Here is a 24,561-nt window from a genome sequence, read left to right as displayed (position 1 = left end):
GCCGCCATATCTAGCGAGGGCAGCGGCGTCACTCCGCCTCCCTGCGCACGCGCGAAGGGAACCGCGCAAGCCCATTGGCGGAGGCGCCCTGCTCTCGGGCCGCGGCGGGCGGGGAGCCACGCCCTCCCACACCTCCCGCCCCTTGGCTCGGCCGGGCCCGGCGCTGTGCTGACTGGCGGCCTCTCGCCGGTTCCACGTTCGGCGACCGCGGGGGGCGGTGCGCACGCGGCGCGGCCAATCAGAGGCGCCCACGACCCACCCCGGAGAAGTTGGAGCCGTCGGCCCCGGGGACGCCGCCACTGTCGCCGCGGGGTGGGGGGGGTGGCGGCGGAGATGGTGTCTCCCGCGGCCTCCGCCGGCCGCCTGGGCTCCGCGCTGCCTTTCCTGCTGGTGCTCTTCGACCTGCAGTACCAAGGTGAGGGGCGGCGGGAGGTGTCCGCGCCTCCGGGGGCTGCGCAGCGGGGGGGCGAGGAGCTGCGGCCCGGCCGAGGGTTGTGGAGGGGGAGCTGCCGTTTTGCCGCCGCGGCCCACCGGGGCCTGGGGTAAGCGGAGCTGCCGCTGGGCCCGCGGTGGAGAGCTGGTAGCTGATCGCCCGCCCTCCTTCCGGGCGTTCGTTGGGCCGGTTCGGCCTATTGGGGTGTCCGCCCGGGCTGTGGTGCAGCTGGTAGAGCCTGGGCCGAGGTGCCGAGGGAGCGCGGAGCGGAGCCAGTGTGGCTGGGCCCGGGCCGGGGGGAGGCTCCGCGGGACGTCGTGGCGGGGGGAGTATTTCTGGAAAGGGTATGAGGAAGAAGGAGGTTCAGAACTGCCACCTCATCGCGGCTGTCGTGAGGAGTGTGTGATGAGGGCACCGCCACTCCTCCTGCCCTGTTCGGCTTTATCTGGTGTTGGAGGTGGCTTGGTGCGTGTGCCTCGTTTTCCTGGGCCTGCTCACAGGGTGCCAGCTGCTCAGAGGCCTCGGAAACTACGGGGTGTCCTCGAGTGCAGCTGTGTGACAGCGTTGGCCAGTTACCAACTTAAGTTTCTCGCTTCTGTATTAATTTTGGGCAGTTTTCAAGTCCACAGGCTTTTTCGGTCGTTGTCCACAGCCATTGTCAGTGCCAGACCTGCAAATTCAATAAGGCTTTTAGCAGTTGTGTTGTATTTGTTTATGTTTTTGTTTTGTTGTCGTGTATATATATATTTTTTTTTAATCTACCATTAGTTCAGCAGAGAAGTTTTACTGCACTTTGTGCAGCCTGTTTGCTTTCAGCATGCACTGCAAGGCTCAGCAATACCTTTCTAGTCAAACTTATATTCACAGGCTCCTATTAAATGTATAACTTAGTTATACAATTGCACACACAGGCACAGTTTCACCTGAGGAATGTTCTTCAATTGGCAGTGTCAGACTGGAGCAGAACTGAAGCTGTCAATAGTCAGGATAAGTCTGTAGACTTAAGACTGACCTGGGCTTGACGTTAGAAATTTAGTTGATGTACTAAACAAATGAATACTTCAGCTGGCTAAGTGGCAAAAGGAACACTGTGCAAAAGATTCTCTGTAATATCAGACTGCCATGTTGAATTGCTTTTTTGAATGTGTGTTCTGGTAGTGTTAGAGGAAAAATAATAATTGTGGTCAAAGTATACCTTTATTTCTCTCTTCCTAAGGTTGTGGCAGTGATGCTTCTGCTGAGGGTTATTTATTTGGAGTTGCCAAGCTACTTCAAGTGTATTTTTAAATGTCTATGTGGATTTACCAAAGCCACATTTCCTAATTTGGGGTATATTTTCTTAGCTTCAGTTGGTAAAGATGTACGGTAATAAGATGAAACGTGATGATTATGGATCTTATTTGGTGAACTTACTAATCTCTTAGTTTATGAGTTTGTTTTCCAGAGTATGTATTTAGGGAATTTAGGGGGTTTAAATTATTTAGATATCTAGATTTTTTCCCCCAATATTGCTGGTCTTTGAACTTAAGGGTGTTCATATTCATATTTAAATTTGTGTCTTACTGTCTTGTTAACAGAAGATTGCCTTGTGCCATATGATTCATGAATTGGTGCAACTGTTGGCCTCTATTAACTTTGTAACTTACAGTCAATATCTATGAATACTGATTTATATCTAGTAAATGAGTTCAGTAAAAAGGTTTTTGAATACTTGGTGATGTGGCAGGTTGCAGTTCAGCCCTTACTGTTGTATTTCATGAATTGCTCCTCTTCAAATACCCTGACACCTATTTGACACAAATCACCTCTGGGTAAGAGTCATCCTTCGCTATTTGTCCACAGTAATCGTAACAAAAAGAGACAATTGATGAGGATAGAGGAATACTGTTCCACTTCCCCCTGTCCTTCCTAACAGTAAAAGAAAGGAAATGTGATAAGGACAAGAAGAAAGGGGGTTTAAGTATAGAGAGTTCAGTTTGTTACTGTCAGACCACTAGCCTTAAGTGTCTCTCTCACCCCCACACCATATGTTTCTCTCCTGAGTTTGGGAGGTTGTTTTTCTCACCCCAAATAGCAAAGGATACTTGGGATGGCAGGGGTGGCTTTTTGGTTTGCCAGTCTTAGCTATATTTACCAACTGTCTTTGCAAACGTAGGGAGTAAAAGCTTGATGGATAGAAGTTACATATGACTCAACTTGATGCACTGAGGCTCCTTGTGAACCTTTCTGTTTTGCTCCTAAAGCTGTGGTTACTTTTCCACTACTTACTTTGTTAAGTCTTGTCCTTGGAAAACACACTTGCAAACACACATTAAAGCAAAGCCCAAACCTGTTTAACAATAGCAGCAAACTTAATACTTATTAAGCTAAACACAGGGTCATTCTGATCAAAAAACACCCCAAAAGCAGAATCTTCCATTTACGTGACAGGACAATCATTAGGAACTTTTTTTATTATTTTTTTTTTTTATTTTAATAAAAAAGGTAGTTGAGATTAGTGACATACGTTTTTCTTCGGTTTTGAAACAATTTTGCTTCTGGTACACAGAACAATTTCTGTTTGTTTTCATAATCCCATTACTCAGCATGGGGACAAGATGTAAAAAAACCCAAGTAAGTAAGTGGAAATTCTACAGGGGAAAAAGGAGTATGTAGAGAAATGTAAAATCTTGAGCCTGTTTCTGAAGCTTTTTTTACACTGTGGTTATGACTGATTATATGAGGATATAGTTCATATATACTTAGGTACCCACATATCAGCACCAGTTATTCTTAATAAAACAAAAATCCTATCAGGAAGTCATAATTTATTTGAAGTGAGTGTATTTAACTGGAAAAACAGGTTAGCTGCACCTGTACATATTTGTTGTGCCTTCTGACTGACTGAGTTGTCAGGGCTGGTGCCAATTCTTTATCTGCGAGGAGGTTTTTACTTTTTTTTTCTTTTTCTTTTTGACTCTTCCCCTCTAGCATCCGTGCCAGGACTGCAGACTCCCAATTTATCCAGAATATCTGACTTGATTTGACAGCTGAGGCTCTTGTGTGTGGTCATCTGAGGTCATTGGTGGATAGAGAAGAATTAGGCAGGTTTTATAAATAATATTCAAATTAAAATACTTTGATGTTTTAAAAATAAATAGTATGCTTGTGAATGTCTTGTATAAATGTAGATTTTTTTGCTGGAGCATACAAGGCTTCTTCAGCTGTAATGCTGACCGTTGGTATTCAGTTCACTAGTGACTGTCTGTCTGTTGGAAAGAGCTCTGTCGGGTTGTTTTTTTTTCTTCTGGTTGAACCTGAGTCCTTACATTCATTCACAGACCAAAGAGTGAAGAGGTACCCAAATAGGTTAGAGAGAATTTGAGTCCTTAAACTCCTGTTCCTATGTTAACAGTTTTCAGGTGTCTGCTGTCGGGTGGTTTGTTGAGAGCAATTGTTTGCCTGCAGTCAGAAAATGAATAAGCAATATATTTATATGAATAAACAGCCCAACTCTCCACTTAGTGTACAGTATTCCTAAGTGGTTATGGTAAATGGCACTTTTCATCATGGTTACACTGACTATATAGGCTTCTGCTGGAGATTTCCACTTCAATTTATGATGTTCAGCAATTTGCAGAGCCAAGTTTTAATGTATGTCTCCTATAATTAGTCTTGTTCTGCAGGGAACATACAGTCCTTTACATTTAGCATTCTCTGTGTTGCTCCTGCTTTTCTTACTTACGTGTTTACTATTAATGGTTACCTTTTTCTTTTATTATCTTCAGTATGTTCAAGGAAAAAGATGGATCTCCTGCCTAAAGTATTATGTAACTGTAATACTGTACTGAGCATAACATGTATGAAAGACACTGAATAGTATAGGTACATCTTAGTTATGGAAAATCTATTCTTGGAGGTATCATGATGTGACTAAATGTGAAACAAGGACACTCCTTCAGATGCTTGAGACTGTGAAAATTGAATGCCCACTTCTAGAATACCACTCCAAACTGGCAAGTTTTGAAGGATTTCAGAAATTTGTATAAGGGGAGAGATGAGAGGGATGAAGCTTAGGAACTTGTGCTGATTTGGCTGAAAGCAAGTTAATTTTCTTTATGCAGTTAGAAACTTTTCTTCTTTGTAGCTAATATGGTCCTTGTTTGAATTTGAGAATGAGAAGATAACACCCTGAGACAGAGTTAATGTTTTTAATTGCTCTGGTCTGAGAGCTAAGTATCTTTTGAGTGCTCTGTCCACAGGTGTGAGGCAGCTGAGAAGGGTGGCGTGGATGGGGCAGAGCTTGACTGACATCCAGACTGATCAGTAGGAATATTCTGTGCCATTAGTGTCATGCTTCCTATTTAAGGAGTGTTGGATTTCCTAGTTAGGAGGACAGGGAGAGAGACGTGTTCTGGTTCTGCTGCATTTTCTGTGGAATTCCATTCGGGAGTTCCCCTAGTTGGGCCTTTCACCATCCTGGCCTTTGCAGAGGCCTCTGGGCCTTTCTGCCTTTTTCTCTCTTTTTTTTCCCCGGCATCAGCTTTGGGACCAGTTGCTGCTGTCTGGCACTGGCTACTTGGTGTGGACTGAGTCTGTGGAATTGCATTGAGTATCTTTTAAATTCTATTTCCATTATATATGTAGTAGTAGTAGTAGTTTATTAGTATTATTATTTTTTAATTCAACTGTGTTTATCTCAGTGCATGAGTTTCTCCCCTTTGGATTCTCTTTCCTATTGGGGGAAGTGGGGGTGGGGAGAGTGAGTGAGTGGCTATCATGGTTTTGAATTGTAAACTCGGTTTAAACTGCATCAGAATTTTTTGCTTGTTTGTTTTAGCTCATGTTAAATACTTCAGTCTCTTTATGGTTTGATATCTGATTTGTTGCTAGTGTACTTCAAAAGCCAGGGAAATTTGTGGTGTTTGTGGGTTTTTTTTTCTCTCCAGTGCTTGCATTATTATTTTGGAGGACACTGGACTATTCAATGACCAAAGCTTTAAGCTAGAGAAGAAGCAAAATGGCAAAGAATATAATTTTTTCTGAAAATGGGACATTCATGCAAAAGCTACCTTGAAGTAGATTACTGTGTGAAAACATTACTGTCAATAAATGCTTCTCCACTATCAGTGCAGCTTTTTATATTTTATTCAGAGCTATACATACCTAGAATGGATTTTAAAATGCATCCTTTAATAAGATCTCCAAATTGACTATATGATAAGTTATTACTATTTTAATTTCATCTGTTTGAACAAACAAATTCTGATGGGAAATTTGGGGCTTGTTTTATAAAGTCGCTATCTTTAATTTAAAAAAGGAATTTGATTTCTCTCATTGTTCTGAAGCAAATAATTGACATGAAGCCCTTGAATTCAGTTTGCTGAATTATTACCAATCTTTTAGCAGATAGAGCTCTTCCCAGTGGATACAGAGGGCATTATGTTTATTTTAGTGTAGACAGCTAAATGATTTTCTTATAATGTGGAATTAAAAGAATCACGACCTGTAATAGGGAGTAGAAAAGGAAAATAAAATTAAGATCCCAGGTACTGAAAGCCCCTGTAGTTCTAAGATCTTGATGACTTGGTGATGAGAAATTATTATTCTTTCACTAGAAATACTTTGTTGTTTAATCACCTTTCAGTGTGAGAAGTTTTGATATACTGTCTTTCAACCTGTCTAGTGTAACATTTTTATTCATCGTCTAAGCAACTACTTCAAAGTGCTGCTGCATTTTTATATTTAAGATTAATTCAGGTGCCCATCTGAATTAGCCTGAGTGAAAGAAGCTGATTCCTAGTAATTGTAGTTCATTGTTTTCTAATGTAATGTATTTATTCAGGGTCTTAATATATTTACCTTGCTTAAATGTATGCTCTTAGTATGAGAAAACTGCTTATAGTGTCAAAGTTTTAATAGTCATAAACTGGTAAGGTGTAGTGAAATTCTGTCCTGATTTGAAGAACACTGGAAGCTGTACAAATGCAAAACCTCTGTGGCTGAACTGATGTAGGTACAGCATGTGCTTGCACTTAGCTGCTCGTTTCTCCTCGACAATAGTCTATACCTGTTGGTTGAGCAGCAGCAATTTATTAGCTTTTAACTAAAACTGGCACTTCAAAAGCATAGCACTTCAGTATGACTGGTTCAATGAAAAGGGAATGAGCATTTTCATTGTTTATATCAAAACTTTTGCTCTGGAAACAGTTTGCCTTGGAAATTAAAGATGAGACAAAAGTGCTGTAGATGAGAAAACAATCTCTGCAGTAGCTGGCAGTTCTCAGTAGTTGAGTCCTAAGTTATCAGTAGGTCATGAAATTTAATTTTGCTCTGTGCACATTAGGAGTGTTTTTTCCAGATTCTTTTGAAACTGAAAGCTCACATAGAAATGTATTTAGTTGAACTGTTTTTATAGTTGGTGTATAAAGCTCGATATGCAAAAGTATTTTACTGAATGTATAGACAGGAATAGAAATGTATATTTGGTGCCTTCTCACAATGTGGTGCTTTACAGTGTTTGTTTATTTATGTTGACCTCCTTTCTGGGGCAGGGAAAACATGCTATGTGTTTAGTAGGCTGCAGGTTGTTTTAATACAGGAAAATTTGACTTCTGTTTCTATATCACTAGCTGTTTGTTATATGTGTTGTCACTGTGTGCATTTGGTGTAATCAAACTGGTCATTCAACACCATGATCTTTTTTTCTTTAAGGAGCTGAATGTGGAATAAATGCAGAAGTAGAAAAACAGCTTGAAATGGGAAAGAAGTTATTGGCTGCTGGACAGCTAGCAGATGCTTTGTCTCACTTCCATGCGGCTATAGGTACGTATGTCAGGAAACTGACTCTTGCACCGAAATATCTTTGTCTGAGGGGTTTTTTCCTACTCTTTGCTTCACTAAGTATGCTACTTTCTTACAAATTCCATTCCATGAGTTTTACAGAAGTTGGGACATCTTTATGCTGCAGTTCAGATGGGAGCCAACAGAGATGTAGTAGAATATTTATGCTTCAGTTTTGATAAAAGAAACTGATAAATTAACTACATGATACACGAACACAAAGTCACTGCTGTAGTAGTAGTTGTATGAAAGCAATTATAATTGACTATGGTATTGTTTGATGAGGTATTCTCTTTATCTAATCCCATCAAGATTAAGATTAGGTTTTATCTTTATGAAGTTTTCCATAGTATGTCTTTGAATGGTTGAGTTTGTCCATTCTTGCTGCTTTCTGGCACTGTAAAAAACTCAATGTTTAAGATAGTCCTTTTTTCTTTTTTTAAAAAAAAAATAAATCTTGAACTGTGTGATACCTCAGTGAAACTGGTAATGCTGTAAGTTTGAGATACTGAACTGGTAGTGAAGACTATATTAACTGTCCCTCTATACTCAACTAGTGAGTGAGTTCTTGTTTTGGTGTTGTGCATTTTCAACAAACTGGGGAGTTAAGTTTTTGCTTCTATAAATTTTAAAGCAAGTTTTTTACTAAATCCTTGAATTGAAGCACAGAGACAGACAGCACCAGTAAAGAGCAGTATCTGTTAGCACTACAATTCTGTTTTAAAATGTTGGACTTTGTTATAGTATATAAAAGTGCATCATTTTCTCTGTAAGAAGAATAATAGCAAAGTGTTACACAAGAGTCATACTATTGAGACTTTTCAATTTATGCATTGTTCTAATAGTGATATATAAATGAAATATCTGCTAATTCTGAGCTACTAGTATTTTCTATGAGTTCTCAAAGAACAACTTCTCCTACATAAAGGGAGTGAGGGGTAACTTTCCTCTTTTTTTCTGTGCTACTGAAGCTCCTAATTCCACCAAGAGGCGATCTGTTACTCCTTTTGCTGCCACAGCATTCCTGTAGGATCTGAGCAGAGTTAGTGTTACACTGTGGCCTATTCCTTCATTGCAGGGATGTCAAAGTCATTTTCACTGGGAGCCACATCAGCCTGGCAGTTGCCTCGTTGAATAAATGTAGGAGAAGTTACATTGATACAGTCCTAAAATTACATTCGGCCCTTTTAAGGCAGCTGCCAGGCTTATGTGGCCCCCTCGTGAAAAGGAGTTTGACACCACTGCTTTATTGGTTGGAGATCTTTAACTTGGATGTGGTCAAGAGTCCAGTTCAGTTGATGGCCATGCAAAGGCTGGTGGTGCAAAGGCAGCAGCTATGTGAGGTGCCTGCGCAGGGTAAAACCCTCTGCTTTACTAGCAGTGCTCAAGCAGCTGGTAGAACTAAGTGTGAGCACCTCTGTTGTGACCTTGATGGGATTCTTAATTTGATATTGATCTAAGCTCGATTGCCTGAACTTTCATCAGACTTCTTTGTATTTTGCCTACTGAGTTTGTAGAGGAGGGGAAAAGAAATTTCTCTAATCTTTTTTGGCCTGTATTGCATCATTGTAGACTGTGAGGTAAATAGATCTTTTTGTTTAGCCTCACCCAGCTTCTTTTTCTTTTTTGCAAACAACTAAAATAGAAGCTGCTGTCCATTTTCTCTCCAGTTACATTTTCAGCTTTCTTCAGTCCTATCAAGTTGATAGTTTTTGCCTTTTCTCTGGGTAGATGTCAATTGCAGTTCATTACAGTCACTAGGGAACTGAGGCAAAACCGTATTCTGTTAGAAAGATTATCATCTGGTGCTGGGCCGTGCTTTCTGGATTAGCTCTTTCCACTCTTTCATCCGTTGTGTATTAATAAGTTCCTTATTTTCGACTATTGATTTGTGCCCACCCCCCACACATTTAGTTGTATGTGGTAGGACTTAATACTCCCTTTTTTAAAGGCGTTAATGTTTGAATTTACTTGCTGTCCATAATGCTGGCATACAAGTGTGGGAGTTATTATTAAATTTCAATGCTGGACGTTAGCATTCCCACAGCCAAGATGTTGTAGAGGAAGGGTGCAGATAGCTTTCCCAGTGAGAAATGAACTAGTGTTTTGGTAATGGTGTTGGCCAGCTATGAAGCTTGGTTACTGTCCATAAGATTTTTGACAATGCTAGTTGTTTCATTTATTTTCAAGTTCAACTTTAACCTGAAATGAGATGAGGAAGAGAAGTACTTGTTTCGTTCTTCAAATGTGGATGTTCTTGTCTACACATTCGGGATTAATGATTTGTTTGTTTGTTTAATAGCACAGCAAAACGTTTACTGTCTTCTACTGCATATGGTTGGTTGGGTGGTCTAAGTTAGCTTTCCTTGAGAGTACATAGTAGCTGTCATCAGTTTATTCAAAATGTTGTATAGAGAAGAATTTTGAGCAAGTTCTTGTTTTCAGAGACTGATATTTGTCTCCTACAAAGGGTGTACATATGTGTGCTAACCTAGAGAGAGTTAAAATTGCTGGATCTTAGAAGTTTGACCAGCAGACAACACGAAGTATGAGGGCCTTGAAGTTAGCCTTTAAGTTTTGATAATGTACATGCATTTGTCTGCTGTTGAGAGGGGGTGTTGATGCCCGCTTTAATGTTAAAGAAATAAGTTGCTCCTATTTCAGTGGATGGTGTAAAGGGTTTATGCATCTGTGACAACATTGGACTAGCATATTGGTAATTTTTGGATTATTTGGTTGCATCCTTTATGATGGACAGGGCATGGGATCAAGAATGATGAATAAACATACTTTCAAATGTAGGCCTGCAGTTGGAGATAAAGGGTTAGTATGTAGTGGCTGTTTTCCTGTACAAAGCTGAAAACCATACATATTTAAACTTCAGTACTCTTAATTATTTGGTATTTACTGTGTTTCTATAATCTTTATTGTTAAATAATCAAACTGCATAGAAAATATTGTTTGGATAATGTTAAATGTTTTGTTCTATTGACAAATACAATTTTCCAGTGGCTTAAAACTTGGGTAGTATATTTTTAGTCATTACAGTTTCACTGTATTTGAAGTTTCAGTTGCTTTGAAATAGCATTCTGATTACTGTTTGTTCACTTGCAGAGGGAGACTCTGATAACTACATTGCTTATTACAGAAGAGCCACAGTGTATTTAGCCATGGGCAAATCTAAAGCAGCAATTCGTGATTTAAGTAAAGTGGTTGAATTAAAGCAGGACTTCACATCAGTAAGTATTACTGGAATTGAAAATTGTTCAAGTGTAAAAAAACCTGCTTCGAAGAAGGTTGTTTTTTTTGCAGATTTTGCTTAAACAGAAATAGAAAATACTTTCTCACTCAGAAGGCTTTAAATAGGATAAAATAATAGCAATGGTGTATGTACTTGGATTTGCAACCATGCTGAGTACAGTCTAGCCAGTTATTCTAGCGACCAATAGTAGTTTTATCAAGTTCATGTTCCTCGTGGTTTTGTGCTAATTTCCCTCTCTCACTTGTGGTTATTCTCCTCTCAGTCATCAAGGCTATGCCCTCTGAGAGCGGGGGGCGAAGAGAGTGCACAGATGCCTCTGTTTTTCTTCTGTCTTAATCAGAGGCATCTCTTCTCTACAGGAGCTATCCTAATCTCACTGCCTTCCTATGGGATTGTTGCAAGTTCTAATTTACTTACCTCTTATTCACTTCTGCCTACCATATGTGGACACTGCCTCACTAGTTGGAGACTGATGTTGGAGTCTTCTCTATCTAATTCTCTGGTCTCCCTTTTCAATGGGCAGTGGCATGACCTGTATAGCTTACAGCAAAGGAGCAAGTGTCAAATTAGTTGTTGTATGAAAATATTCTTATCATAAATCAAAATCTTGTAAATCATTAACTTTTTTTACATAGCTTCTATTATTCTGAAAGTTTAGTGAAAGAATTAAATGTAGGGATTGTTTATTATTTATTATCTCTGCTAATTTCTTAAAATCTATAAGCAGTTCTAATCGGGAAAGTGGAGTAAGGAAGACATGCACTTTGTTTTATGCAGCTCTTCAAATGAGTTTTCCATGAATTGCAGCTGCTCATGAAAACTGTGGCTGCTTTTTGTCCCAGAGTTCTGGTGCAGATTGATCCTTTACCATCCAAAAGGTTTCATAAGCATATTGTCAAATTGAGAAGTCAAAAAATGGGTGTTGTGACCTCTGTTTCAGCTTGTTGACGGTAGTAAAATGAAACTGGTTTTGATTTTTTTTTTTTTTCGCTGCTAAAGGAAACAGAGACTTATATTCATACTTTGCTGAATTCCAATTTGTAAACCAAAAGAAATTACGTTTCATTTCAGGCAAGATTACAGAGAGGACACTTACTGCTCAAGCAAGGAAAATTTGATGAAGCAGAGGATGACTTTAAAAATGTGGTAAGTTGGAGGCCTAAGTTGAACTACGTGACTGCTTTTAAGGTTGGGTTCTGAGCCATGGTCTCAATTGTGATGCTCTAGAGCATATGTGTATGTATACTTGAGTTGTCTTTCCTGTTCTTTAAAGCTGCTGTCACTAAGCTACCTTCTATGGTTAAATGACTGATAAAAGTTGCAGTGCAGTGATGATGAAATCAGCAGGTGTTGCATGCAGTAGCACAGCATTTTAAAAAGTCTGGGTTTTTTGTATGTGTGGTACTTCATGATCTCTGCTTGATGACACATATACTAGGAAGCAATCTTCATTCAGAAAGGAAGGACAAGTAACTAGGACTTAAAGTACATAACTGAGCCCTGCTTTACATCACTATATTCACATCATTCTGGGAAATCACTGGGGGCATCATGGATCAACCTTTGAAGGTTCCTTTCTCTTTTCACTGATTGCAGAAGGATCCTGGGTTCTTAACTTAGACCCTGGGCTGTTAAAATAAATGAATTTCAGTGGCATGCATCAGCTTGTCGTTTAATCTGCTGGGGAGTTCTCTGTTATTCATGGTCTGTGAATGATCAGCAGGTGCCCAGAGGTTCCATACAGACACAGTGGGATATTACCCACCTAAAACTCATCTGGTCTGTTTTTTCTTTCAACGGGTATTTTGTACATTTCTGCCTTACACTGCAAAAATAAACTGATGTAATCCCAGAACAAAATTCCTCAGAGAATGTGAAGCTTGATTCCCTCTCTGTTGCACAAAATTTCTGTAAGCATGAGAAGGTTCATTCTCATTGTTTCTTACTCTTCAAGAGTTGCTAGTTTGAACAGCTTGCATGTCTTTTATGCCAAAATAAATAGAATTTGCAAGTGTAACTGATGCTGTCTTGTTGGTTTTATTTGAAGAGTGTGATGTTGAAAGCAGTTTGGCCTTGCAAATTACAGTTGTTTAGTGAAAATCTCACTAATGAGTATGCACGGCAAAACCATCTCAGTTATACTGGATGCTCTGCAGGGCAGTTGGAAGGAATGGCTCTCGCAGGTATAAATGCACCAGGCAATCTTTGTGTCTGTAGCAGAGCTGCGGTAGCTTATTTTGAAATTCATGTAGTAATGGCTCCTCTGGCTGCTGCTGCTTCTTCAAGTAAGTTTTTTAGGAGTGTGTGGTCTGCAGTTGCACGTCTGATTGCAGTGCAACCCTGCTGTTTGCAAATGTGGGAAAGTGTCGTTCAGCTCTGATTAAGTGAGGACATAGCTGCTGCAGAAGCAATTATGTGATGTCAATGTTGATTCTGAGTTTGCATATGCATCTCTTTGCAGTTTTGTGGAGTATTTCCTGATACTGCATATGGAAATGCTGCTCCAGTCAGCTGTCAAGTAGCTTGCCTTTTTTCCAGATGAACTGCAAAAATGTAGATTGCTGCCTTTGGTCAGTCAAATAGTTTAAGTGTTTAGTTAAACTTTAAAGCTCAAGTAGAACAGGGTTTCTTCTCTAGAAGCTGACTTATGAAGATACCATATTGGTCCTAAATCTTGCTTGCAGCTTCCTTGGTTCCGTGCACAATATTACTTATGTGTTTAGGGAACGTAGCCGGCAGCCTCTTTTGCAGAGCACAATTAAGTACAGTATATTCAAGCAAAATAAGCCAAGATTAAACATTTGTAATAGATTAATTATTCTTATGGGGAAGGGGAGTAAGTAATCCTACATACCATGACTCTTAAGTAGAATACATATATATATTTGAGAGATTTCCTGTGTTTCCTTCTAAGTCTGTCAGATTATTCTACCAGTCTCTGCACATCTAAAATACCTGGTTTACTCTGGCAGTGTGTTTGCATCTAGACACCAAACTGCAGTTAATCTCAAGGGGAAGTTGGAGTCACAATACTGTGTATTAACATTCTGCGTTTTTTGGTTTGGTGCTTTTTGTGTGGGTTTTTTTTGTTTGTTTGTTTTTATATGAGAGGAGTGAAGAGGAAGAAGGCTGTTAGGGAAGGGTCGATAGCAGGCACTAGGAAACATTGACTCATACTCAGTTGTCAAGAAGCCAGAAGGAATAAGCTGTTCCTTGAAATGGAGGTTCCTTCTACTACTAGGGCAAGTATGGCCCAAAAAAATGACAATGAGATCTCAATAGCTTTTAGGCTAGAATTTAGTTGTGGACTTGGATACCTAAAATTGAGTGTTTTACATGTATACAAAGTATGTAATCTATGATTCTGCTCTTTAACCGAGTAAGTATAGGTCAGGATATGAACAGCCCTCTAGCCTCTCACTTTGGCTGGATATCAGCTGACTAGAATGCTCTTAATCTGGGTAAGCATGTATCACATCAGCAAACATTGTCCAAATCTGGACCTAAATTGGCGAAAAACTGGGCCATCCTTCATTAGTAATACATAGGCTCTAAATATGCAAATGATGACAATGTCAGTAGGCATGCGGAAGCCTGGTCATATGTTAGAGTTTGCCAAAGCAGAGTGCCATGGAAAGATGAAGTGGAAATGCTGTATTTAAAAAACAAAACAAACCTCCACCCCATCCATCCCTCTTCACTGAAAGGGAAGTCTTTGTTTGAAGAAAAATAATACACTTTCTTTACTGTGCTAGTTTTTAGGATGTTAACTGGAATAGGTGGTCCTGAGGATGTCATATGCCTACCAAAATGAATTGTGGGCTGTCAGATAAGAGTGTTTTTACCTTCAGCGTTTAGTTTTTGCCTGAGGAAATAGTTGTGTAGATGAGATGGGCGTTCTTCTTGTAAAGCCAGCCTTCTTTGAAGTAGATTGTATGCCCTTGAATTGATAGTAGATGTGTTATCTCTTGTGTGGTTTCACACAAGAGATTGTTTACTTGGGTCAAGTGTTGACTTCAAGGGAATAGATCAGATTTTAAAATATTCCACACATTTGAGCTGAAGAAACCAGGTCAGGGTGTGGAAAGTAAGGAGTAATTTTACTTGGACTGCTCAAGGACAGACATGTAGGAGTGAGATGGTTTGTAACTCACTGTATAAAACTTGCATTAAGAGTCACCATCACCAGTGTTGCTTTCTGTGCTTACCAGAACTGCAAGGTGACTGATGTAATGAGCCGTGTGTAAAATGCTGTGTTCTCCTAGCACGTTCTAGAAGTCTTTTGAATTCCAGTGAAGACTCTGAAAAGCTTTTTTTTTTTTCTTCCCATCCCTCCTTTTGGAATCATGCTCCTTGAAAGGGATTTCAGCAGTTTAGGAGATTTGAGGGAAAGAAAAATTCAACCCATCTAAACAGGGGGGAGGATGACAGGTAAACTTTCTCACCTTGTAAGAGCAGCGTTTTTGTGTAGAGCTTAAAAGAATCATAGAAACTATTTACGCACAATAGTAAAAACCATCCTTTAGTGCATACTCGTGAAAAGAAAAAAAACTTCATACTCTTAAATTCTTTCTATGCAGTTTTGTGGTATATGAGAGAAGTTTCATGAGCACCTTAAACCTCAGTAAAGGTATGTGATGGCCAAGCAGAGTTTCCACCCCTCGCGGCACATCGATTCTGGCTCTTGAGAGGCAGCACCAGTGTGAGAGCTGGCATGGGAATGTCTGGCTTTTGGGAAAGGGTGGGAATACCCAGCCTTCATGTGTTATTTTTAGATTGCCTTTTTTTTTCCTTCTACTCTGTACTTCCATGTTGGCTTGAATTAATGGCAAGGTTTGGATAGAGGGTGTTATTCAGACTTCTGCCTGGATATGTTAAGCAATACTACGTTTCTGGAAACTTCTTCTTTTGACCAACAGATGCACCAAGCTGATGAAATTCCTTACATGTGCCAGGTTTTTTTTCTGTCTAGCAGCACAGAATCACAACTCATTAATCTTTAGAAGCTCTGTAGCTTTTTCCTTTGCAATGCAGCTACCAGTTTGGAAATCTAGGACATAGAGGGTAATAAAACTTTTAACAGCTGTCAGCAGAAGGTCCAAGTTGCGTGTTCAGGGTGCCCAAGATGGAACAAGGATTAAGCAGAAGTCCTCAGGTGACTTCAGAAAATCATTGCTCACAGTATATGAATAGTACTTCTTTATCTGTTCCAGCTTTGGTTGCGTGTTGGTATGCTTTAATGTCAAGTTGCTTCTGTTACGGTTAATAGTTTCTGAATAATAGAAGTCAGCAGGACAGATGTGTGGGCACATCAACACTCATGTCTAAGGCCTCAATCCATGAAAGCCCTGGGACTATTTATTTTATCTTTAAGCATGTCAGTTTTAGTGAAAATTAAAGGAATATTGGTATGCTTTGGTTGATAGAAGGCATTTTGAAAAGGTGACAGAAGCAATGCAAGTCCTGGTGGCTCATTGTATATGCCTTTTAATTTTGTTTGTGACCTTGCTTGTGTTCTGGAGAAAGTGCCAAGCGTTTGAGTTGCTGAATTTTGTAGAAGGCACAAAAATAGAACAGAACTTTTGCCTAGTCAATTGGAAAGTTTGGAAAGGACCAAGATGTCGTATTTCTTTCTGTCTCTCTCTCTTTTTTTTTTTTTTTTTTTTTTTTAGTGACTGTAATGTTCACATTTGGAGTTTGTTGCAATAAGTACTGTAAATTGCTGTGTCCTAAATGTGCGATTCTGTCTTGCTTGGAAGCGCGAATGCCTAAGGCACCGCTCCCAGCTCCACTAGGTGTCAGCCAAGGCCAAGTGACTGAGCACTGTACGTCTACAAATTGCTTTCTAATCTAGAGAAGCCCTTGGCTGTTGCGAAATACACTAACCAACCGTGGAAAACTATCGTCCAGTGTATGTACTAATGCTATTTCTGGATGTAGGTAGGAGGAAACCATCTTAGGGCACTGGAAGTTAACCTGATTTGAGTAAGTTACTGGCCAAGCTTGGGCTGGGTTTTTTAAGCTCTCTTAACCAGATCAAAGTAGCATTAGGTTGTTTCCAGATACATTCCTCTGTGGAACAGTGATCATCTGTAGCTTCCTGGGTAAAGAATAAGGAGTATTTAAATATTTCCTTGCTTTTCTCCATCTAACATAGCTGTCTTACCTAATATATCGCTCTGCCAATGCAGACCTTTCCTTTGTGCACCGTTCCTGAACGCATGGATGTCTTGATCTTAGATAACACAAATCATGGAGGTTCCTTCCATTCCCCTCAGCATGTTTTTCACAAGCCTAATTGATTTATTTTCATTGTCTGTGTATTTACCTGCATGCAAAACAATAAAGCAAAACAGCTTTAGGATGTGTAGATCTATGCCTGTGTTAGTGGCACTGAACCACTACAAGCAAGACATAGAAATAGTGTGTCCTGTAACATTTTGGGCTTTTAACAATATTTTGTTTTTTAAACAACAGTATGTAAGAGTTTTTCAAGTTGGTAGTGTCTGTTTGTAATAATACACTCAAATGCTACAGCTGAATTGCCTGTGTACCTTTAATCTGTACTCTTTGAGAGTATGGATTTTGAGTTGTTGTTTTTTCTTCTCAAGGTGACTGTAACTGTTCTTCATTAGGATTTCTGTACAAAATGCCCAACCTTTTTCTGTATTGTTTATGTACCATTGCAAAGGAAGATGTAGGACTGTGTAGCTGGAAAGCATGACAGGTTGTGGTAAGGCACTGAATTAGCTGTGTTTTTGTAACTCTTCCCTATGCTTCTAAAAAAAATCCTGAAGTGAAAAGCCCTTACTAAACTTAATAGCCAGTTCTGTGTCCTGTAACAGTGTTCTGTGTTCAGGGATCCTTTTTTTAGCATGCTAACAATGTTGTAAAGCTTTGTTAAATAAAAAGCATATTGCTGATCCAGAAAGTGTAATTGTGAGATGCATGTAAGTGCAACGTGCTGAACTATATTAATTCATTCAGACTGGCACATGGTATCTTCAGAATAGCAGCATCCAGCCCACAAAATGCAAATGGATGCTTTGTAGTTTAATATTGGTCTTGCTTCATTTTGTCACTGCTAATTTAGCAGTTTGGCTGTATCAATGGCCTCTTACTAACAATATTTTTCTTAAGTGATGCTACATTGTATTTTTCATGTAGCCTTCTGTGTGGCTGGTGTAACTCCTTTGTATGGTTAGAAAGGTCTTATTGATGGAGTTGTGCAATACAATGAAGTATGACAGGTTTGGAGGGGGTATTATGCTGTTTCTTGAAAAACAATGCAAGTTGTTTAGCTTGTTAAAATGCTTTTCCCATCAGAAAACCTTTAAATACTTGTGGTTTGACAGCAAATGCAAGGCAGCCATTTCAAGGCTGCCACTTTGAATAGAGATAATTTAAGCACTTTCCAGATGCCAGGAAAGTTCTGGGTTCCATTAAGTGAACTACTAATACCTTTTCCTGCTGTCCTGGATGCAGCCAGGTAATGTTGCAAAGTTTTGAGTCAAGTCCTTGAGGTAAAGTTCTGGAAGAAGCAGCTTCCTCACTGAGAATAAAGGGGAGAAAGATAGATATACATGCAAATGCTTTTGAAGCTCAGCTTGATAAATTGAGTGAGGATGATGTTTTGTTCCCCCTAGTCTTGCTTACTTGATTTCGGGGGGAAGTATGGTTTTGCTTACCCTAGGGTGTTTCTCTCCCCTATACTGAGACTAAGCTATAAAATAAAGCAGCACCTATAAATCTGTGATAGAGAATTACTTACAGTAACAAAGGCATTCATTTGCTTTCTGTAAATAAATTAGGGGCAGGTTGGGGGGTGGGGGGTGTGTTAGTGAATGAAAGTTACTATTAACCAATGGCCAGCTCTTGTTGCTGCAGCTTAAACCACAACTAACTTAGTGTTTTAATCCAAAAGCAGGGAACCTCAAAGACACGAAAGAATACTGTGCTGAGAACATGTTCAGCAGCAACAGTGTGCTTGTCTTGCACACCTGAGCAGAGCGTTGATTCTGCTTTTGTGCTTTGAGGCTGTTGATGAAGCATATAGAGGAGTATTAGATATGCCTTAGAGCTGTATTAAATTCAGCTGAAGCAGTTTTTAAGACCTTAACTTCTTCCTTGGAAATCTAGCACACTTAGTGGAAGCAGTTGCTACCCCCAAGCTTGCTGATCCACAGGAAAAGGAGAAATAATTGTAGCATGATTTGTTATTGATAGTGATGTGACTGTTCCCTGACCACAAGGCAAAAAGACAGAAAAAAAAATTGGGAAATAAACCAAAATGATAGTATCAAATAAACTGCATCACGTTTCCAGCTTTTTTTTCAGGAACCTGAATGAACAGGCTTCTTTTTGCTTTGGTTAACATTACAGATTAAAACATCATAGCAATATACTAATTAACAGCTTCTGCGTGTATCTTTTCATCATACTATAGCACACAAACACCTGATGGCTTTAGTGTGAATGATAGCTTGAAAAATTTCCCTTTTTTTGTTAACTGGACAGTTTGCACCACCTAAAATTATCTAGGATGTTTTACTCAAATGCTGTTTATTATTATTGGACTTGTCTGTATGGTTGTAACATTGTTTTTCATATTCCATTGACGTTTTGCTACAAATAAATTACAAGAAACACTGTGTGTCTAAGGAGTACAGTGTTATCATGAGTTTAAATAGAAGCATAAAGCTCGTCTGTAGCAAAAGCTCTTAACTTTTAAGAGAGGGAAATGCTGAGAAATTGAGAGAGAAATCAAGCAAGTCAGCTGGAATGAAAGGGTTCAGAACTTCATAGAGTTTTGTAATCTTCAGACTTTTAAAATTACAGGTGCGGAAGTTTGCCTCCAGACATAGGGCAGAACGAGGATGCACAGCATCAGGGGTTTATAGGCAGAATTTCTGTTCTAACCAGAATAAAAAGTGTTTGAGATGGATATTAGGAATCAGCCTACAAAGAAGAAAAGTTTTAGATCTCATTTCTCTCCTCTTGCTGAAAGACAGTGTAGGGGATTAAGGAGAATTTTCAAGTCTAAGCACAACTTTCTTTTTGCCAGAGTAAAATGAAACCACTGCATAAGGTCAAAAAAACTTTAATGAAGAAACTAAGAGGTGGGGCCTATGCATGCATTTAATGTTGCTTTTAGGATTTTTTTTCTTCAATATACTTAAGACTTAGAACCGGAGGAAATATTGTTAAAGGGGTTCTGAGGGCTGATGTTATTGAATTACATCAGAGACTTAAGCACAAAATATGAGTGTTTGAAGAACTTCCTGATGAGAAAAATGGGACACTTTGAAATAAAAGAGGAAAGAAAAAGTACTGGATGACTTTGAGGACACAGTAACTTTAGTCAACATTCTGTGTATTAAATGCAAGACAGTGTGAGTTTTGATTTGGAAAAACTAACAAAGAAAAATTTTAATAAAGTTTCAAGTCATTCTGATCTGCCCCTTCTAAAACTTTGGAAGTTGTTCTGATCAGCAACAAGCGAAAAGCCGGTGCTATATTCAAGCTACACTAATTTTACAAATGATTTCCTGGCTTTGCAGGTGAGTTGCTGAGATTCTTCCTGGCCCATATTTATTTTCCTGGGTGGTAGCAGAGTTGCCTGTGGGAGATTTCTGAGCTTTAAAAATATATATATATATTTGAAAATAAAAGGCTGCCTAAACAAATTAAGGCAAGGACAATGTAACCACTTCTACTTGCTCAGAGAGGGGCGTTTGAGAAATGTGAGTCTTTGTAGACAGAACTTTAGACTTGTTTCAAACTACCTATGGAGCAAAGTACGTAAATTTCCAGCTTATCCCCAGTTATGCCTTTCCCCCATCTGTAGCACCTTCACTTGCTGCTGTAGCCACTCTTTCTGGGGAAAATGTAAAAAACCACAGCTTTACAGTAATACTATCTGTGACATGTTGCATTTGTTTCTGTCATGAATTTATATATAGGTATTGTGCTTAAAATGAGATACGTGGTTATGCCATGTGGAAATACTTTCTACTGATACTGAAGAATCCAGTGTTTAATAACTGTCTGTGGAGAGATGAATTAACTAGGCTACAATTGACAGGTCCGCCACTTCCAGGGGGTGGCAGGGGGACAATGACTCTTGTGTACGATATGTTCAATGGTAAATGATCACGTGTGGTGGGGGAGGAGGAATTAGATTTCTCTGACTTCTGGCGACTTGTATCGAAGCTAAAAAGTCTTTTCTTTTTCTGAGGTTCAGAGTTGGAAATATTTTTAGTGGAATTTTAAAACTGATTTTGCTTTATTTGCAGCTTTAGTCAGTTCTTCATGATATGATTATTAATGGGACAAAAAGAGATCCTTGAACAAGCATTTCAGTCTCTTCTTAATGTTTGCAGCTCAAATCTAATCCCAGCAATAATGAGGAGAAAGAAGCCCAGACTCAGCTGACAAAATCGGATGAGCTACAGCGCCTGCATTCACAAGCGTTATCTGCCTACCAGCAAGAGGATTATGAAACTGCTATTTCTCTTCTTGATGAAATCTTGGCAGTAAGTGTTAAGTAATATGGTACTGTGAAAGGAAAGTAAGAGCTCCTGTCTGACATCTGTGTCTTTTTGTTTATAAACTTCTCACTGATATGAAAACAGTTGGTGTAATTGGCTTAGTTTTGCTGAACACCATGAGTCCATAATGAAGTTGGAGAGTGGAGAATGCTGAGCACTAGCTGCAAAAAAGAAGTCAAAATAATAGATTGTAGTTAGGGTTAAAGATACAATTTCAGCCAGTCTTCTGTTGCAGGTAACTTTATTGATTATACTTTTCCTGTATTCCACAGTTCAGTGTTCTTGGGGAAGCTGGGAAAAAATTTGTTCTTAAACCAAGGAAGTTTTGCCAAATATAGGAGACCTAAGTTTGGTGTGTTTTTTCTTTTTGTTTTTTAAATTTAGATTTTGTTGTTGTTGCATATATGTAGGCAATTTGTGTGTGCTTTATAAGAAACTTAAGAAATGGTAGATCTGCACTATGAAGTAGGTACTTTCGTGTCTTGAAGAAATGAAGCAACAAAAGGTTAAAAAAAAAACCCACAAAGTTAAAAATGTGCATAGCTATCTAGATTTTCAGCTTGTTCTTCAGATATCTGTATTTGTTGAATCTTAATCAGTGTAGGTAATCTGATAGTGTAAGCATAAATGACTCAATTATGTGGGTGTTTTGTTAGTCATATAGAAATATATATTAAAAGACAGTCATCTGCTGTGACTCCTCACATACAAATTAACACTGTTGACTTGGAATTTACAACATTATAGCTTTTAGTGAAGAAACTGCCGAAGTGTGGGTGTTTGCCTATGGGGAGGGAATGTGGAAAAGCAGACGAGCCTCATTCTCTGAAACAATGGTTTGCAAACAAGATGCAGAATAAATTCTCTAAAACAAATTATCACAGGCAATTCCTTTTAAGTAGTTATTCGTGCCACATTGTGACATTCTTACTTCTGTATATGTCTTTAAAATCCAGATACGAAGGTCAAATCTTGCGTAGTTGAATCTTACCCACAGGCTTCTTTCTAGAGGACAACTGACAGCTTGGTCCTTGCTGTTCATTACCTCTGTTCTTGTGGGAGGATATAATAATTTATGATTCTGATATCCTTCCCCGGAGGCTCAACAGACTGTCCCAGTTTAAGCAATGCCAGTAGATTTAATTCATCTCCCTGCATGAGCTCATTGAATCACTTAGAAATTTCTCAGGCCTTTGTTTTCTGTGTGGGCAGGTGCATCACAGCATCCACCAGGAAGCAGGGATGCTGATTTCATGTGCTCTGCATGCAGCTTGAACCTTATGCTATTGCAGTTGGCAAAGTGAAGTTAAATGGGATTTTTCCTTTGTTGGGGAGAAAAAGAAGTGAAGTGTTATGGACCAAAAACAAGCTTTAATTTTGATTTCTCAAGGTTTGTGTTTGGGATGCAGAGCTACGGGAACTTCGAGCCGAGTGTTATATAAAAGAAGGGGAACCAAGCAAAGCCATTAGTGACTTGAAAGCTGCTGCCAAATTAAAGAGTGATAACACTGAAGCCTTCTATAAAATCAGCAGAATATATTATCAGCTGGGGGACCATGAATTATCACTCAGGTAATTTTACTGTTTGCTCTAATCGTTATAATTGAGACAGAAAATGTGATAGAGGTCATGACAAACTGTGAAATATCTATGTTGTCTGGTTTTTGGATGGAGTAGCCACTCTGATCTGGGTCTGATAAAGGAAGCTCCTTTCCAGAAGCTAAGAACTGGCAGTGAAGACACGATGTTTATTTTTGACTGGCCAGCCATTGATGCTTCCTGGCATCTTATTTACTTAAATAGAAGCTATCATGCCAGTTGCTTGCACTTACTGTCTTCATTGTGCTTCTTTATCCTAAAGTGATTCTCTCAGCTTGCTTTGGTGGAGCCTTTTTTTTAACCTTGAGCCTCCATTCAATGAATTCTTAGGGCTAGATTTTTATTTTCAGGAGTGGAAACAAAAGGTTACAAGATAAAGAATAAATAGGAGCGTCCAAGTATGAGGAACTGGGGATCCAGAGCTGTCAGTCTTTCTTTCTTGCAGACAGTGTCCAATATTTTGGACAATTTTTTTATTACACTCTACCCTTTTATTCATATTCATTTAAGTTTTAGGTGTTATTCCCACATGTCCCTAGTCAGTGCTGTAGATAACTGCCCTTGCCCAATCTGGGCTCTTAACTTCATACTGTGTGCTCGGCTGGACAGGTGGTATAATCCTTCTTTTTGCACACAAGTAGTTTCTGTGCAGCTCATCATCTGAAGTGCTCTACCTGCATCTCCAGACTCCTTCCAATATGATGTCTGCCACAGAATCTCTTCAGTGAGAGGTGAAGGTAACTGAAAAAGCCTGAGTTTCTTTTCTTGGCAGCATAGGACAAAGGCTGGTGGATGAAAACTGCATGCGATTATGCCTGCAAAACTTCATTTTGTAGTCAGGCAAAAGTAAACATCAAATAACTAACCGGCTTGCATTAGGATTCCCCTTTCTAGAGTATAGAAACTTTACTAGAGTATAGTACTTTATCTCTGGAGCTCATAGGTCACTTCTGTGGTGACTTTTGCTAGCTGACCGTCATTGAACCTAGTGATTTCAAGAACAGGTGATATTTTTCTTTCCTCTGAAATCCACACGTGGAGTTCTGTGCCAATAACCAAATCCTAAGATTTTTATAAGTACAGTTGAGATAACTGCTGGAGAACAGGATGGGATCAGAATGCAGGGATAAGCCTCTCTTCTTTATTGTTATTTATTTACTTATTTATTTTCTTTGTGTCATAAGATGTACTAAGAAAGAATTCTGTAGCTCAGGGACTTGCTGGGTGATTAGTCTTGTCCTTTCCTTAGCTGCTTCCTCTTACCTTGACAGGCTTAATGATTTTCAACTAGTAGTTGATTTTGTTTCTCTTTAGGAAAAAATAAAAAAAATATTTTGCTCTCTCTTTCGGAAAATAACCCCTTGGTTGTACTATGTTGACTATATATGATACATAACTTTTATTCTTTCATATGATTGCATCCTGGTGTGTTTTTTTAAAGACTTGACTATGTTAAGAGGTATCTGCCCTAATCAGAGTCTGATTAAACAGTACAGTGAAAAATCAGGCTCAGGCATGGCTGATATTCTGTCAAGAGGTGGTTTGGATCTTACCTGAGCTTTGGGTGTTTCAGGCAGGATAAAATATATGTCTACACAAGTATTTTGTAATATAACTGAGTTAAATTTACAGGAAAACTATGAACATTTTTTTCTGATAACTGCTGAAAATAATTTTTCCCAGGGTATATTTTTCTTCTGCTTAGTCAGTTATTAATGTAACACTTCTCAATCTTTGCGTATTTGGCAATACAAAATACTTAAAACCAGGCAAATATCACTTTATGTTCTAGAAGGCATTTGTGGTTTTTTTCCCTCTCACTTTAAATTCATTTTTGGATGAAGGGAGAAACCATGTCAAGAAGTCAACTGTTGTTCTGGAGAGTTTATAGATGC

General features: G+C 39.1%; 1 protein-coding gene across 1 annotated transcript in view; it reads left to right on the top strand.

Annotated features, from left to right (window-relative positions):
- Positions 1-227: 227 nt before the first annotated feature.
- The window catches only part of DNAJC3 (DnaJ heat shock protein family (Hsp40) member C3), a 37,124-nt gene continuing 12,790 nt past the window's right edge, over positions 228-24,561 (top strand). Inside the window, exons 1-6 of the mRNA XM_080351830.1 lie at positions 228-415; positions 7,127-7,237; positions 10,370-10,494; positions 11,589-11,663; positions 20,900-21,052; positions 22,458-22,639. Of these exons, the coding sequence (XP_080207956.1) occupies positions 334-415; positions 7,127-7,237; positions 10,370-10,494; positions 11,589-11,663; positions 20,900-21,052; positions 22,458-22,639 (728 nt within the window). The 5' untranslated portion in view covers positions 228-333. The remainder of the gene's footprint in view (positions 416-7,126; positions 7,238-10,369; positions 10,495-11,588; positions 11,664-20,899; positions 21,053-22,457; positions 22,640-24,561) is intronic.

The sequence above is a fragment of the Nesoenas mayeri genome, assembly GCF_963082525.1.
Source record: "Nesoenas mayeri genome assembly, chromosome: 1".
In the NCBI taxonomy this organism is placed as follows: domain Eukaryota; kingdom Metazoa; phylum Chordata; class Aves; order Columbiformes; family Columbidae; genus Nesoenas; species Nesoenas mayeri.
This window is presented reverse-complemented; position numbering and strand designations above follow the sequence as displayed.